Source organism: Lipophrys pholis (genome assembly GCF_963383615.2).
Source record: "Lipophrys pholis genome assembly, chromosome: 5".
NCBI lineage: Eukaryota > Metazoa > Chordata > Actinopteri > Blenniiformes > Blenniidae > Lipophrys > Lipophrys pholis.
Window position 1 is genome coordinate 693,623 of NC_137628.1, and position 16,399 is coordinate 710,021.

Genomic DNA, 16,399 nt, shown 5'->3' on the forward strand with positions numbered 1-16,399 from the left:
TCTCCTATCATTCTTTTGGTCCTGGAAAGCTGGCGTTTGCTCCCTAACAACCCTCCTCCCACCCCCGCTTGTCTCATAGTTGGAGTGTCATTGTAGAGGAATTATCAACATTTCGCCCCTCGTTCCACCCCCTTCTGCCCCTTCCAGATATGAATTTGGATGACGTGCGGGATTACGAGAGACAAATGCATGAGAAAACCAACATTAAAGTTTGCCATGAGCAGCAAGAGCATTCCACAACAAACCCATCTTCAGTGGATGACATAGAGATCCATGACAAAGCAAGCGTATGTCCTTTTTCATTGTCTCTCCTCATTGCTCCTCCTCTGTCTCATTTGAAGGGTTGGTTATTTGCAGTGTCCTCATTCAGCCGCTCATTCTGTCCCACACAATCTGTCTGAATAAGAGTGGCTGAAAACGGAGTAATTTGATGTTGTATTTGCACAACCACAAAGTAATCTTTGCCAGTAAAGTAATTGAATACTGCAACACATTACCCAGATTTTTTGGTTTTGTTTTCTCCAAATTGCTGCGACTCTAATATTGACACTCACAGTCTCTGTTGTGTGAAATTGCATTCCGATATTCAGGAAAATGTTTCCTCTTGCTCTTACTCCTCTTCTTGTTCATGACTTCTTTCCAACCAGACATGACAATGGATGAGGTGAGAGAATTTGAACGCACCATTCAGGAGGCCACCAACCAGAAGATCGGGATCTTTCCCCCGTCCATCTCCATCAGCGAGACGCCCCTGTCCTCCTGCGCCCTCACCGGCCCCGCCAGCGCCCCTTCCACCCCCATGTGCTCCGATGCACCCGAGTCCCTTTCTCTCCCCAAAGATCGACCCCGTAAAAAGTCTGCTCCGGAAACCCTGACCCTCCCCGACCCCGCCCCGAGCGGCGCCACCCAGGGATCCGACCTGGGCCCTTCCACCGTCTCCAACCACATCCAAACATCCACAGCGTCCTTCAACTCTGAGCTGGCCGAGATGGACGAGCAGTAGAGGGACCCTGGACTGTCTTCCCCCACTCCCGTCTTACTTATTCCCCACGCCTACTGTCTTACGAGCCCAATGAGACGAGCCTAACCTCAGAACACCAGTGCCCAAATAGTCCAGTTCTCCAGCCATATCCAACGATTCGCCATAGTGGGAAACGCCACAGACCACCCAGGACTCTTTCACCAGTGTCACTCTTACAACCGAGGCAGCTGGACACTCAGCGACCCTGATGTGGCTGACTTCCTGTCCCTGTGATTCCAGCCCCACCTCACATATTGTATTCTTATTATTGTTGTAGAGAGGCACGTCTTTATTTCCTATCCATATATTATTTTCAGAATAACCTTAGTTATGCTTCTTTCAATCGGATAAGCTGGCTGAGAACTTTTGAACTTTGAAGTAGTTGCCTTAACACCACAGAGCCAGTGGTGTTTATTAGTTTTAACAATGTGTGCAAATGGATGACAGCCGTCTAGTTTCAGTCTGCAAAATGTTTGCATTTAAATAGAAAGGAAGTTGATGACACAACCCCGAATAGCACAGTAGATGTAATGTGTTAGAATACCACACATTGGAGAGAGAGAGAGAGTCAAGTCTCCTCTTGACAGCTCCATCTCTTCCCTGAGCCATCCAGACTGGCCTTTAAATCACAATTTACCCTTTTTTTTGTTAAGTTTCCAACTGTAGTAACAAAAGAGATGCAAGATCAGTACAATCAGAGAGAGAAAACACCTCAGGTCCCCCCGACTACCTGGCTTGCACTTCGAAGGCAGGGATAGATAGAATTGTACCTTTCTCTCCCTGCTTTTTGCCAAATACCCACATTTTTTACCTCCACAGTATAACACAGTCACTGTTGTATGTAAGATACCAGTCTACTTAACCCTGGGAATGTTTACACATTAGAAACGTTTGCATATTCGCCGTGATGCTTTAGCAAAAGAAAAGCTGCTGCGCGACTTGTAGTTTTAATACGACAGTTCAACATTATTTCAATTAAAGTGCGCGTGTACAACGAAGCTGACTACGATGTCGGTGTAACTAAAGTAACTCATGTTAGTAATTAAAGTAGAAACAAAACAAAAAGAAGTTAAATGTTGCCTCCCACTGATGCTGGACTCATCGCTGCTCTCCTGTGACATGAAGGTGACCCCGTTTGGATCAAATCACCTTCAGGTCACCTGCAGGAACACGGCCATCTAAAGCGCCGACCGATCTCTGTGCCCAGTGGAGGAAATGGAAACGTTCGCTGTGAACAGCAGAGCACGTGCATCAAGCTGACTTGAGTGTGTGCTTTTTCTTTACTGAAGGTGCATAGCATGTGCAGAAGTGCTCAAACCGTTGTCTTGCCGGTGCCCGTTGGTGAAATCAAAGCCAGTGTTTTTATTGGAGCAGGAAACGATTCCTTCACAGTGGGGGGCCGTTGTTTGGGTTGCGACTCGCTGTCATCTGAAACCCTAAACGAGTGACAAAAAACAGCCATCTAGTGAAATTATTCATAGAAAGGGTTTTTATATGCTGCATGAAATGTTCTCAAAAAATAAACATTACGTGAAGTATATACGGATATACTGTGAGTGGACGATCGGTCCCGTATATCTGGTGATGCAATTGTATGAAAAAAGTGAATGCTAATATTGGAAGTAATTTTGTACAATAGAAAATACTGATTTTGAGTGAAATGTGAGCATGTCCAGAGAAAATACTGTAGGCCTATAAACTCTGAACTCAGTGCCTCTGCATGCAACAGTTGTATCATCACTAGCCTGTATAAACCCAAATCTCTGTGTATTCCAGCTACAGAAACACATTTCCTTTCCTTTATTTTTCTTTTTTCGCCCAGAAGAAAAAGGGGATACAGCCTCAAACACTGGAGCTGAATTCCCACCTGATCCGCTCAAAGGAGTCATATCAAACGCCGTCACCAGACCTTTAGTAACAGGGCTAACCCATGCTCTTCTGTCTGAGGAGATTAGTACCGTTTTGTTCCCCTCGTCATTCAATTGTTAACTTTTACAGCGCAAAATGCATTTTGCACTTTCCAGTCTTGGACACCTTATTTGACAATGAAGGAATGTGATACCTTTCTGTCTTGTTGGGTTTGTTGGACCAAAGTCCTTCTAGTACAGTCGTAGCTCTGAGGAGCGGGTCACAGAGAAGGTCTTGCCATATTATAACAACTGTTAATAGTTTGTACAGTTGCACACTTGCTTTTGTTAAAGAGAAAATCAGACTGTAGCTCTTTATCTGTAGCTGTAGCTTTTGTCTTTGCCTTCTGGGGATGAGATGCTATGTAGGAGTTATTGGCCCGTCGTATTGATCTATGATGTATAGATTAGATGTACTTTCCACTCTGGTATTGAGCGCCTCTATTGTCAGGAACACAGAGATCCAGGGACACGTTCAAGCTACCGTGGGCTATTAAAGTAATGCAAACTATCCAACTGTGTAACATAAAGCTCTGCTCTGTTTAAAAGAGTAACACGTTAGGTTTTGTAAATAGCGTTGTCAATGAGTAATATAGTAGATTTCTTACATTGAACCTGTTCCAGCTTTCATTACTGATGTGATATGAATGTGTTAGAGGATTTACAGTCGACAATGAAGGAAGATTATTTTGTGTTGTGTGTGATGAGGAAGGCATTATCACAGACGGAGTGAAGGTCTGCTGCAGCGTAGGACTCGGCTTAACCTGTGTTAGTGTCTATGAAGTCGTCATCTAGTGAGCAACCGGAGTTCAGGTGAGTTTACTTCTCAATCAGTTGAAGCTCCTCATCGTCGTGGTGCACTTTGGACCTTCCAGTTGCTTTTGATGATCTTGCAGGACAAAATTCTTATGAGTTGTAAAACAAAATGAAGCTTTCCGGATTCTCTTTTTGTTTTTTCTTTAGTGTTGTGACTGCTTTGACGTTCACTTGCCATGTTAATTAAAAGGTGATTCGCTTTTCTTTTCCCTAGTAAACCTGCTGTACTTTGATTTTGTGATTGCTGTATTGCTTTGAGGACAATTAAGTATCGGTTCATGAATATTTCTTTGGATAAAAGGACCAAGCAGTTCACCCTTCCTCCTATTTCCCTCAAAATCCAAAAGCAGTTCTGCATTGGGCCCGGCTGTTCTGTGTCCTGATAGCTGGGTCTCGTCTCACAAAGCAGAGACACTAAGTAAAGCTAGACGACGTCCCAGAGACGGAAAAAATAGCTTTTGGGAAGTAATGCTTGTGTTACCTTTAGTCTGACTGATTCATTACTTTCTACTGAAGTAACATCAGTCACATGGAGGAACATGCTCTATAATCCAGATTCAGTTTAGTGTTTGTGGTTCTGTTTTATCCACCTTTCTTGATTTAATCTGCTTTGTGAAACAGACCCCAGAAGTGCCGTTCTCCTTTAGCTGCTGGAAGTCGCCCTCAGTTCTTCCACTTTTATCTATTATTGTATTTGTTACATTTTTACTGCCCAATGAGGTTCAGTTGATTCTTTGTTGTATTTTTTTTTCTGAAATAGACAAATAAACCTTATTAGTTACTGCAACAGTGTTTTTATTTATTTCATTCTTTTCTACAGTGCATCTGCAAGTCAACAGTGGAAAACAGATCCTGGTTGTGGTGGAAGACGCATCTGGCTTAAAACTGTTATTCACATTTTTTAAGTTCTTCAGTAACACGTGCAGCAAGACAATTTTCAAACAAACAGGAAACCCTATGATCTCTATCGTTAACACAAAGAAATTAAAGCTAAAAAGCAAAACAATTTAGGATTTTTCTCTCAATTATTCAAGCATTTTTAAATGATCACTAAAAAGCCTTTCAAAAAAACTTAGCATATGTCACTACTATATTATTCCTGATTACAGGATGGAAATGATGTTTGAAGTCATTTCCACGAGTCAATTATTGTCATTTGTGTTTCCAAAGGAGAGAAATCACAACGCTGATCCACAGACTGCACGATGTGTTGAGTGTGCGCCCTCTAGCGGAGCTGGTTGCAGCTGCAGTTGTGGATACAGTGATCATATTCGATGCAGTTGTAGTACTGGGGGTCATGGCTCGAGCCTGTCCCACACACTGTCCCACATTCCCGGCCCTGTCCACAGCAGCCACCATGACGCTCTGCGAGCAGCAGGAGGCGTTGTATGTGATCACTGAGACGTTCTCGCCCCCAGCTCCCACCTCCATCATGGTACTGAGAGAACCGTTCCCTTGGCGCAGGGAGACGGAAGTAATACCGGTGCCGTTGATGCCATCAGTGAAATTAGCGATGAGCTCCCACCGGGTGGTGTCACACAGGGCGGAGGCGGCGGGGCAGATACCAGATGTATTGACTATTTGGCACACAGGACTGATTGTGTCTGTTGCCTGGAAAGTAAAGAAAAGAAGGAAAAAGCATTTAAACCCAATATTGTATTCTTTAAATATGGGGCATTTTGCAGAAACATGCTGCTTCCAAATACGTGAAACCAGCCAGAGAATGAAGAAGAGGAGGCCTCCAGGTCCTTCACCCTTCAGGGGATTTCACATACTGTAGGATAGCGCACCATACTGACCCACGTGTCATTTCAGGTTAAAAAAGTATCTCGATTTGATTCATTTCTCATTGGATATCTTTAAAAGTTCTGCCACATGCCATCCACCCATCCTTCCATCCATCGTCACACAGAAAGGTCACCCGGTATTTGAACCGACAACCTTCTTGCTGAGAGTTTGGAGCACTTGCCACTGTGCCGCCCCGTCTTAATACGCAATACGTAATCATGCAAAGAACGCTCCCTAAGTACCACTTACTAACATCATAGTGGATATATTTAAAATACATTCAATACTTTGCTCATAATTATTTTTCACACAAGATATAGTTTGTTGTTGAGTCGATCTTGTGAACTGACGAAGTGAAAACATGGAAGCTTAATGTTTGCATAGGAATTTAGTCACGTTATGTTATTGTGATAAAAGTTTTTAGTTTGATGTGCAGATGTGGAGGTTGGAAGGGTGACGCAGGAGACCTTTTAGTTTGTCACTGCCCAGTGTCTTTAACTCTTGTATGGTATAGACCTTTAATTCTACCTCTGTGCTTCTTTGTTGATGAAACGGCCTTTTAACCGCCATGCTGCTGAAACGTGAATCTGCTCAGTTCATTTTTATTGTAAGAACAAAATGCTAATAAATCAAAACTGTCCACCAACTTTCTAAATGTTTTATTTACTATCTGGGCTGTAAAATTTACATTTCCAAATTAAAAATAGTGATTTGTGTAACTCTAGAGATCATCCATGACATTTATACCTAAACAAGTTTCATCTTTTAAACTTTTTAGTTTTATACAAACCTGCTTTGTTCCAACCCCCCCCCCCCCCCCCCCCCCCCCCCCCCCCCCCAGAAATAAAAATATCTATATCTGTCTTACCCTGGCGACCACTGAAAACCTGAGCACAGCGAAGTTGATGTCGGTGACGGCGGCGTTCTGGGCCTGGATGGTGAGGGTCACGTCTGTTCCTGACGCGGCGCTGAGCGGCACGGCGATGGTCACCGTGCCGTTGGCCTCGCCGCCGCTCCCTGATGCAATGGTGAGGCTGGTGGGCGCAGTGAGCTCATAGCTGCGGTCGTTGTTGGCTTGCAAGGAGAATGTCCCGCTGGCGCTGGAGGACACGGTGAACGGGATGGCGAGACTGGAGCCTGGCTCGATGTTGCTGCTGGTAGCCAGAGCCTGCAAAGGTGGAGATGGAGGTGGAAGAGGAGAGGAGGTTCATCTACTGCCACAGAATAGGGGAAACGCTGCAGCAGTTCACTCTAATAAACCCACGGTAACAGAAAGGCTGGAGGTCTTAATCTGAGTGGAGGCTTGTCTCTGGAATCTGTCGGCCCTGGAGGTGGAGCTGCTGTCCTCGCCGATCAGACCAAGCACAAACTCTCCTCCAGGCACGTCTCGGAATCTTCCCAGGAAGTTGGTGCCTCCTAATGACTGTGGGAAGCAAAGAGGAAAGAGAATGCTTGGTCACGAGGTAATGTCCTGGTAAATGGTGCCAATTAACCAACAGACCGGGTCAACTAGTGAACGCAGTTATTTAAAAGTTTGACTTGATAGTTTTGACTTTTAAGAAACTCGGCCCCACCATGAAATACTTAAAGTTGCACATACATGCTTTACCCTTTTAATATATTTACTTTATGCTTCATCTTGAAACTATTCAAGACCTAGGGGGAAAATTTATTGATAAATTTATAAAAGTAATATTGATTTTGTTTCAAACATTTCAAATGCATTTATGACAGCCCCTGGACGAGACTGTCCTGCAGCAAACTGGAATGTGGTCTCCTTCCAGATACTTGATCATACATTCAACTGCTATACAATTTATTTATGTTTGATTTCTTCAGTGGGGGCAGGAGAAATAGAACTTTTTTAAGGGAAAAATATTCCAATTGATCTGGTCCTTCCTGAAAAAGCCCAGCGGTTAGAAGCATTAATGAGAACTAATGAGCTGGACTGATATTTTATCCAGGTTTTCAGCTGCATCACATTAATGTAAAACAAGAAAAGCTTCAAGTAGGTTCATGAATCTTTGTCAAACTTTCTGCATAAAAACAAGGGTGTGGTTTCAAACATGACAGGATGGACTTTGTTCAGCGTGCGGTGGTCGTACCTCCACCGAGCCGCTGAGGGCCGAAGAGCCTGAGCTGTCAAAGAGGGTCACGTTTGTTACTGTCGCCGTGTCACTTCCTGTCACAGTAACCAGGAGAGTCACATTCCCTCCTGAAAGTAAAGACATGACACGGACTCATTTTATTGTGATGACAATTTCCTAAATACACAATTTTCTGGGGTATTGTTTTCATCATGGCGATAAACATGTTGTGAGTTCCAACCAGTAGGAGGACGTCCATCCAAATAATCCAGACCACTGTGGGCTCCCGCTCGTTCTTCGACAATGTTAAAGACAAAATTCACTGAACTTTGACCTAATGGGAAGAAGAAAGCAGATTGGAATTTAGAAACTGTGAACCTTCTTTTCCTGACTGAAATCTACTGATCCTCCTGACCTGTGACCCGGACAGCGTAGGCGCTGCTGGAGTTAACACTGATCTCCCACAGTCCACGGTCGTCAGTGAGGTTCAGGCTGATCCGGCGAAGGTTTCCCACAGTGGTGACGTTTCCCAAAGGACCACTGGGCTCAGTCGAATTCTGAGATTCTCCTGGAAAACATGGTCATGAAGATATAGCTGCGGCCATACCTTAGGAAACTTTCTGTTACTTACATCAGGGGTTCTCCATCCTGGTCCTGGAGGGCCGGTGTCCTGCTTGTTTTAGGTTCCTCCCAGTTGCAACACACCTGAATGCAATAAGGCCTCGGTACTTGGCTTTTTCACAAGCTTGATGATGACGTCACCGTCAGATTGAGGTGTGCTGAAGCTGGGAGAGCCAGAACGTGCAGGACCCTCCAGGACCCTCCAGGACCAGGATGGAGAACCCCTGACTTACGTACTATGCTATGGAATACTATAATATCCATTCAGATCAAACTGGTCGGTGAGAATATATTCATAGCAGCCTATAACTTCTGACAATGCCCAAGTTTTCTTTCATTTTAGCTCAAGAAAATGTAAGTACCGGTACATATGAAACTTCTTTTTCAATCAAGACATTTTTCTGAAGAATCTTTGAGCACCCTGAAAATATAACAGAAAAACTGCTGGAGTGTTTCCTCCTGGTGGAGCCCAAGTGACATTCCATCATTTGCCGTAAGAGATGAAGCTCGTTTCTGCATATAGATAATGTGGAAGTGGAGTTTGAGCTGAACCTGTCGAGCTGGTGAGTCTGAAGGTGAGGGACGGAACGCCTGTGATGTAAATGATCATGTTTCTGATCGACGCGTCAACAAGAAAAGAGAAATCATCAGGACGTCCTGGATCAACTGCAGCTTGGAAAACTGTTACCTGGAAAAAGAAACAGAACCAACCCAACCATGAGCAAAGGATGGTGAGGATGATCACATCAGCATAAAATTAACTTTGGTGGTTTGCAAACTTCTTCTCACCACAGCATTGGCCGATAAGTCTTCGATGACAACAGTGGCCTGAGAGAGATCCAGCTTGGTGACCTCGATGGTCTGACCCCCAGAGGCCCGGGCTAGGTCTCGGTATAGTCTAGTCTGTGCCTGGCTCAGCGTACGTGATGATGCATTTTGACCATCACCTTGGAGGCTGCGACGCCGACCACTCAACACATTTGTCAACATGAAAATGACCTGAAGTTGAAAAGAGAGCGAGGATTAGGGATTTACTGAAACACTTCTGACACGCACTTGTGCACGATTATGATCCAAATCTATGAATTGCTAATGTTCTGTCGATGTAACAAGTTGATAGAGGACTTACCACAGACTGTGTTCTCTCTATCAGTGCTGTGACAGTGTTTCTCAGATTAAAATCTTTGGCAGGAGCATCAGTGAAGACAAAAATGTCGGATCCGGGTGGAGCAGCTGTTAGCGCGAGCTTTCAGTCAGGAAGCAAGAAGCACCGTTATTCTCTTATCTCATGATAATTACTCTGTAAAACCTCATGGAGGATGATCAATAATCAGTTGTTGTGTTTACACCACATTTCAAGTGAAAGCCAATAGTTTCATTTCAGCAATGCTTAGCTTTTACAAATCATTGCTTTCAAAATGATGGAAACGATGAAAATTCTGCAGTTACCATGCCTGGCCATGAGTTGGCACTGTTGGCTGATTTTGTAATGAACCAGACACATATGCAGAGAACAATAATGAACATTAACAATGGGGAAGACGTTTTGCTATTCCAGGAGACTGTAAACGGTTAAACTCTGGAGTCCGAGGAGAATCATGACACTCTGGAGACCTTATTGTTCTTATCGTTGATCTACTCACACATTTGCAGATGAGCTATTTACCGCGGCTGTGGTTTGCATGTGCAACAGCAACGTTTTCGAAAAGTTGCATTTCCCCTGTTGGCAGAGATGGAGCCAGAGCATTTTCCTGAAGTTCCACCGAGGGAGCCATTTTTAAAAAGTTGTCTCCGAGCTCCATTGTCATGTCAACAGTTCTGCGTTTTTGCTTTCACAGTTAAGGTTCTAGGTTGACGTTGTGTGAACAGCTGTGTCAAAGATTTTACAGGTTGTCATCGGCTGAGAGGAAACTTAAGGTAGAAGGAAAATGAATTACTTTGTGTTAAATAAAGTTTTCATTAGTTTTCCCACATGGAACCAAGGTTGTTTTTAGTTTTTTGTCATCAAGTGGCTGTTCCACATCTGGAACGTCTTCATAATAATAGTTCCCTCACTTGTAGTCCAGACAGACTCAGCTCTGGGTTGTCTCCTCCTCCTCTGGCAGTGAGGTCATTAATGCGGGCTTTGAATTCATCTGGGTCGGTTGTCCTCAGCAGAGGTCCAAAATCTGGACAGGACGTGCAAAAATATGAAAAGCTTACTGATTTATGCATTTCTCCAAGCATACAGTCGATTGTATCTTTAGCAATGTGTTGATCATGTAAAAGGTTTTAAGTTACACACCCGGGTCGTTGAAAGGTACCAGAATGTATAGAGATGGCTCTTGTGGTGTTCCTATCCTGCTATCAATAATCCTAAAGGAAGTATCCTTGACGGCAGCGATGTCATCTCTCATACTGCCTGTGGTGTCGATCACAAAACACAGTGCAGAGGACTGGGACAGACCCATGAATCTGGAGGAACATGAAGCACCAACTGTTTGAAAGGCTTATTTAAGATCTGAATAACTCACATTTCCAATAAATGCAACACCATGAAAGTCCGGCCTGGAAATTAAAAGTAATGGCGTGGTAATGGTTTCAGCCATGAGGTGGAGTGGCTTTACCCTCAACCTGTAGCAGCCATATTGTTCTTCTCCAACACTGCTTGATTTGTCATACTGTCACTGCTCAGTATGTGAGCTCAACCGTTGTATGAGTGTAAAACATGCCTGAACATTTTTCATACCGCAGAAAGTTCCCGTCTCCAACCACTATTCTGATGTCCTCCAGTAGCTCCAACGTGGCAGCGACCGCCAGATCAGCCGCTTGCTGGTGAAGGAAGCCGTGGCTTGAGCCACGACTATCCTTATTAATTCCTCCAACAGGTTCCTGGCGGCTTGTCCTATCAAAAAACCCACCATGGCTGCATTTACCTTAGAACAGAGACAATAATAAACCAGCTCAGTCGGGTAAAAGGCGATGGTTTAACTAAGGACTGTGCCTTCACAGCAAAGAATCAAGGAGAAGGGGTTGAAAAATGAGCTGAAACAGAAATATCTACCTGCGGGTTTATCACTGGAGCTGACTCCAAAGTAACCTGAAGTTATAATCTGCTGTGTTAACACTCCAGGCAGTATGTTGTTCGTACAATCGTCTCCATCGCAGTTCCTACAGGTTGGAACGTTCACACCTGCAACAAAACAACAATCCATTGAGCACAGAAACTACAGTCTGGCTATTAAGGCTTGATCAATGATTCCATCAAATCGATCTGTATCCATAAAGCCCCGTTCAGACAGTAAAGTGAAACAGGAAGTGCTTCAAACATGAACATTAACTTATTTTGTAAACATAGGTACCTGCACCAGCAGCAGTTTGTATGTATGTATGTATGTATGTATGTATGGTTGCATCTGCACACAAAACATACTCGTGAAATGATCCAGAGTTATGAAATGGGATCAAAACAGGAGGTTATCTCAGGTGTGGTGGCGATGTGCTCCTGTAGGGCCAGCTAAGGCTGACGGCTCCCTGATGCTGGGTAGCCCTTGAGTCATGGTCGAGCACAGACCAAACAAGTTATGTGGGGGAACTTCTGATGATCCTTCACCTGCGAAGTGCAACCCGGGGAGTGGTGCATTGTTCACATAGTTTAGGAGAGCAGGGAGTCATGTGGTATTGTGGGCTCCTGCAACGGGAATGGGCTCTAGGACCTTGTTTGTTACCTCACTGGGGGGAAGGAGCTCCAGCTGGTGTGGGATTGAAGAGGTTGTCTGGTAGACTTACACTCACTCTCATGCATAGAATTGGCTTTGGAGGGATTGGAAGTTCACAGGTTCGATCCCTGCTGTGGACAGATCACCACTGTGGGTCCCTGAGCATGACCCTTGACCCCCATCAGTTTCCTGGAGTGCCATAATGTGGCCACACCCAGAGGTCAATATGGAAAAGAGGATTAATGAAGTACTAATAGCTAGTTAGTTCGATCGTTCAGAATTGACATTCAAATGACACATTATGATAATCATATTTTAGTTGTTGAACCATTATTGTACTGTTCGGGATGGTGGGTGTGTGAGTGCTTGCTTTCAGACTTGAGAGGCTCACCTGCCAAGTTCTCCAGAGGTTGATCACGTCTGATCAGTCTGCTATAAGGACTGCGTTTTCCCAGCTCCACCCAGTCACTGTGGCTGTAGAAATCCTGCATGAACAGAATTCATCTGGGAAACTATTTCTGCTTCCATTCTCCATAATGAAAACAACATCAGATCATCAGCTCACCTGAAGGGTGTGACAGATCTCTCCAAGACTCTCCCTTCCAGCCTCAAAGTTTCCCTCGCTCACACTCGATTTCACATTTGCCAAACCTCAACAGAAAAAAAGCATTAATTAAAATAATGTATATGGTAAATGGTGAGTAGACTTCACTTATATCGCGCTTTTCAACTGTGCGAGCAGCTCCCAACCGCTTCACATCAGCAACGTTCTCGTCCCCTATGACATGTGAAGTCTACCTGTTGTGATGAGATCCCGACCGGCCTGGAAGGCTTCATTGTCAAAGTGATGTGCTGCCGACAGTGCGAAGATGAAGTCCACTCTTGCATTCCGTCTGTGAATGGTATTAATGACACTTTGGAAGTCGTCAGTAGGGAGAGAAGTGCTGCCTGGAGGTGTTGGACCTGGATTAGTGGAACAGGCCCGTCGGACGGCGTTCACTGTCAGGCTGTCATCAATCTGAAGACAGAGACACGTGGAATGGTTGACAGTAAAATAAGGACAAACACAGCACAGTAACCTGTTAGTTTGTCCTCCACCTTGTCTTTTCTCTACTTGATTTTTAAAGTACTCTTTTATCTTTAGTAGATTGCAGTTAATTGTCTTTAATAATAACAATTATTATTATGCTGGAGGTCGGTAGGTTGCTCACAGACAGTATGCTGTCACCCATAATTGACTGAGATTGGCTCCAGCATGCTGTGGTCCTCCAGTGAATACAGTGTCGTACAAGATGTTTGGACCATTGGATGGAAAGTTGAATACAACAACCAGTTACTTCTCATGAATGTGTGATTTGAAGTTTAAAACAAAAGTGACATAAAATGTCATAATTTCCATTAATTCTCAAAAAACTCCCAGGACCAGATTCTAGGAGTGTATCGGAGACCCAAGTATTCATATATTCATTGATTGCTATTGGAAGCTATATGAAGAAATAAGGAAGTTGCAGGTATTTGGGAAGGTGAGGTAAGGTTTGAGGTAAGGAATCTGCCATTAGAGCTGATACAGTGAAGATGTTATGGGTTGTGTGTTTGTTTGATTGAGTTTGTTCAGGATTATTGAAGTGTTTTACTGTCAGTAAACACATTTTTAGTTAAATACTTTGAGGCAATAGCTTCAGATATATTGGTTACAACAAGCAGCCACAGAACAGAGAGCGACTGCCTGGTGCAGGGTAACAACAGGAGGTGGTGGTGGTAATCCATCCAGCCAGCAACATTTAAAATAAAGAATTAAATGTTTAATTGTTTGTGATACCTTCTCATTATTTTACATCCAGTACTTTCCCTAAATAGCTTAAATGGGTTGGAACATAAGTGATAAACGTGCTTTTTGAAGGTCTTACAGCCAGAGTGAAAACGCCTCCCGTCGCTGCAGCAACATCCCTGCAGACTTCAGCGGTCTTTCTGAGAACTGCTCTCTCGGTGATATCTCGGTGAGTGACTGACGACCCAAACGTTGGCTGGAACCCGCGGCTGAGGCCCGGCAGTGAAAGAACCACCAGGAACATGAGCAGCTGAGCGAGCAGCATGATGAAGGACCTGCAATAAAGCAAACAGGGAAAAAATGAATTTAGACACAGAAAATCTGAAATCATAAATTTAACACTGTCAGAGTTGAAATGAACAGTTTTCCAGGGTTTATAGGGGAACCACTATTCCACTGTTAAAGTCACACTTTGTAAAGTGTTAAAGTTATTAACACTTTTGCAGTGTTGGTTAAGAAACATTATTACAGTGTTATCAACAGACACTTAGGAGGTTAAAGTACCAACATTAACCAACACCAATTTAGTGTTACCAGACAAACTCTCCCAGTGTTAACCTTTAACATCAGTACTGATGAAGATACACTAAATCAGTGTTACTAGTTCACTCACTAGATACTGATAGAGTAACTAATCAACACTACCCAATTGTTTAAGTCTCACTTACACAGTGTTACTATAACTTAACAATATTTCTGACTATTTCTCAGTCAGTGATGACTCAGAAGGCGAGAGAGACCGAGTACAGTCACATGACAGTAGACTTTTGTCTTCATGCCAGCGATGATCAACAGAAGGTCACTTTGGCCCCCAACACCAAGAACTCCATGGCAGGACGACATGACACACAGACCCTCTGCACTCCTGGTGCCAACTTACAAATATCAAACTAAACTAAACTAGATCAACTAACTAACTACACAAACAAAGCAACAAAAACACAATACAATCATTACCAACACTAACAAGCCTAATATAAGCCCAAATAAAGACATTTGAAACACTGCCAACCCAACTCCCACAATGCATTGCAGCAATCAGCTCCGTGACCAAGTGTTAATCTGACAAAATGAAGATGGTAAAACCCCTTCAAACAAACTTAAACAAATCTCCCCTGAATGCACGTCACTGCTCTCAGTGATCTTATTGTTACTCTTACTTTACTCTTTTGCAGTGTCAAATTAACAGAATACTTTTAACACCGCCTCATTTAACTCCAGAAATTGACTCCAGCACTGGGGGGCTGGTGTTGTAGTATCTCTGATAGAGTCAATGCACTTTAACACTGCATATGTAACACTGGGGAATTTACTGTCTACTCTCTTTCTTTGTAATGGTTTTCTTGTTACACCTGTTTGTTTGGTTAATGTGATTTACTGGAACAACACAATGGATGTACTGTAAATATGGACTGACGGTCCAGTAAGAGCAGCTCGGACAAAAGAAACGGAGCTTGATGGTAAGACAATTCTGACCAGTCGACATACTCAATTGACTCTCCCTTAAAATGTAACATATCTATTACATAAAAGCTTCTTTGTACAGCCTCACCCATTAATTACTTGTACATGAATGTTTGTATCTGATGAGTGACGGGCCTTATAAAGGTGTGAAGGTGAGCATGAATGGCCAGACAACGGCCAATAGAAACAATCAGGTGTCTGTCTGAAGTCCACTTCACTGATTGGGAGAAAAAAAATAAAACACTTTCTTTTTTCTCATTTTATTGAGAAATTGAAACGATATTTATTCAATTGCAAGAATCTTTTTGGCCAAGATGTTCTGGCTGAACCACAAACTGCCCCTCGGTGATTCAAAAGTTTACCTTGACCTGACACTGACTTAATCAAAGTAAAAAACAAAATACATTTCTGTCAATATGTGACATAATAATAATTGATAGAATAATTAATGACAGTGAACAGCGACATGACAAAAGCAAAAAGCATAAACAGCAAATGATATTTCCTTTGAATGTCAGGATTGTATGCAGTAATATTTAATATAGTGCAGACGCAGTTCATCCTTGGTGGGAAAAAAAGATGTAAACAAGCCAAAATTAGAACACAATTACATTTACTGTTGCACTTCTATTACTTGACGTATAAATAAACACTGTTAAGAAACTGTATATAAAAAAAAACCTACATGTTGTGAAATAAAACTGAATAAAAAAGGAAATGCACCTCACCTCCTCGTGCTCTTTGTCTTCAGCTCAGCCGGATTCAGGTGGAAACACTCTTGTGTATTTATTCTCCACCTGTCTGACCAATGTCTCCTGAGTAACTGTAACTAAAAGCCTTGAGCGTCTCTGAAGGACTTGGAGAGTGTAGAGTACTTATACTTTGTAGAGAGCAAGTCTACATCCTCATTCCGTTCTGTCTTTTCATGTTTGAAACAGACTTAATCACAAGTGTGTGTGTGTGTGTGTGTGTGTGTGTGTGTGTGTGTGTGTGTGTGTGTGTGTGCGTGCGTGTGTGTGTGCGTGTGTGTGTGCGTGTGTGTGTGTGTCTCCAAGCAGGCAAGGCCAGTTTTTTGGGACAGCACAGCCCGGGGCCTTTCTATGTGGAGTTTGCATTTTCTCCCCGTGTGTTTGACCCGATGGGTCAATTTGGTAAATTAAATTTCCCCA

General features: G+C 43.3%; 2 protein-coding genes across 3 annotated transcripts in view; one reads left to right on the forward strand and one right to left on the reverse strand.

The window, feature by feature from the left end:
- The window catches only part of LOC308109886 (cytoplasmic phosphatidylinositol transfer protein 1-like), a 78,179-nt gene extending 73,656 nt beyond the window's left edge, over positions 1-4,523 (forward strand). Inside the window, exon 9 of the mRNA XM_080463716.1 lies at positions 648-4,523. Coding sequence (XP_080319842.1) covers positions 648-1,003 — 356 coding nt within the window. The 3' untranslated portion in view covers positions 1,004-4,523. The remainder of the gene's footprint in view (positions 1-647) is intronic.
- On the reverse strand, positions 4,520-16,214 carry LOC308109881 (von Willebrand factor A domain-containing protein 7-like). Of its 2 annotated transcripts, XM_080463710.1 has the most exons (18): positions 15,959-16,214; positions 13,846-14,041; positions 12,737-12,956; positions 12,504-12,589; positions 12,330-12,423; positions 11,284-11,412; positions 10,969-11,155; positions 10,525-10,694; positions 10,296-10,408; positions 9,370-9,486; positions 9,030-9,239; positions 8,793-8,928; positions 8,035-8,187; positions 7,861-7,953; positions 7,638-7,747; positions 6,797-6,955; positions 6,401-6,700; positions 4,520-5,355 (listed from the first exon to the last, which is right to left on the reverse strand). In XM_080463710.1, the coding sequence occupies exons 2-18, from the start codon at positions 14,029-14,031 to the stop codon at positions 4,897-4,899; spliced, it is 2,922 nt and encodes a 973-aa protein (XP_080319836.1). In that variant the 5' UTR covers positions 14,032-14,041; positions 15,959-16,214; the 3' UTR covers positions 4,520-4,896. The 2 variants fall into 2 exon arrangements, with proteins under 2 accessions (XP_080319836.1, XP_080319837.1); XM_080463711.1 differs by lacking the exon at positions 9,370-9,486 and having other exon boundaries at positions 15,959-16,135.
- Between the last annotated feature and the right edge of the window lie 185 nt (positions 16,215-16,399).

What these genes read in the sequence shown, in the direction of transcription:
- LOC308109881 (XM_080463710.1), bottom strand. Translation starts at nt 14,031, where the DNA reads ATGCTGCTCGCTCAGCTGCTCATGTTCCTGGTGGTTCTTTCACTGCCG. An exon ending in CTACGCTGTCCGGGTCACAG is followed by an intron (nt 7,954 to 8,034) that starts GTCAGGAGGATC and finishes TCTTCCCATTAG; the next exon opens with GTCAAAGTTCAGTGAATTTT. An exon ending in CCCTCAGCGGCTCGGTGGAG is followed by an intron (nt 6,956 to 7,637) that starts GTACGACCACCG and finishes TGCTTCCCACAG; the next exon opens with TCATTAGGAGGCACCAACTT.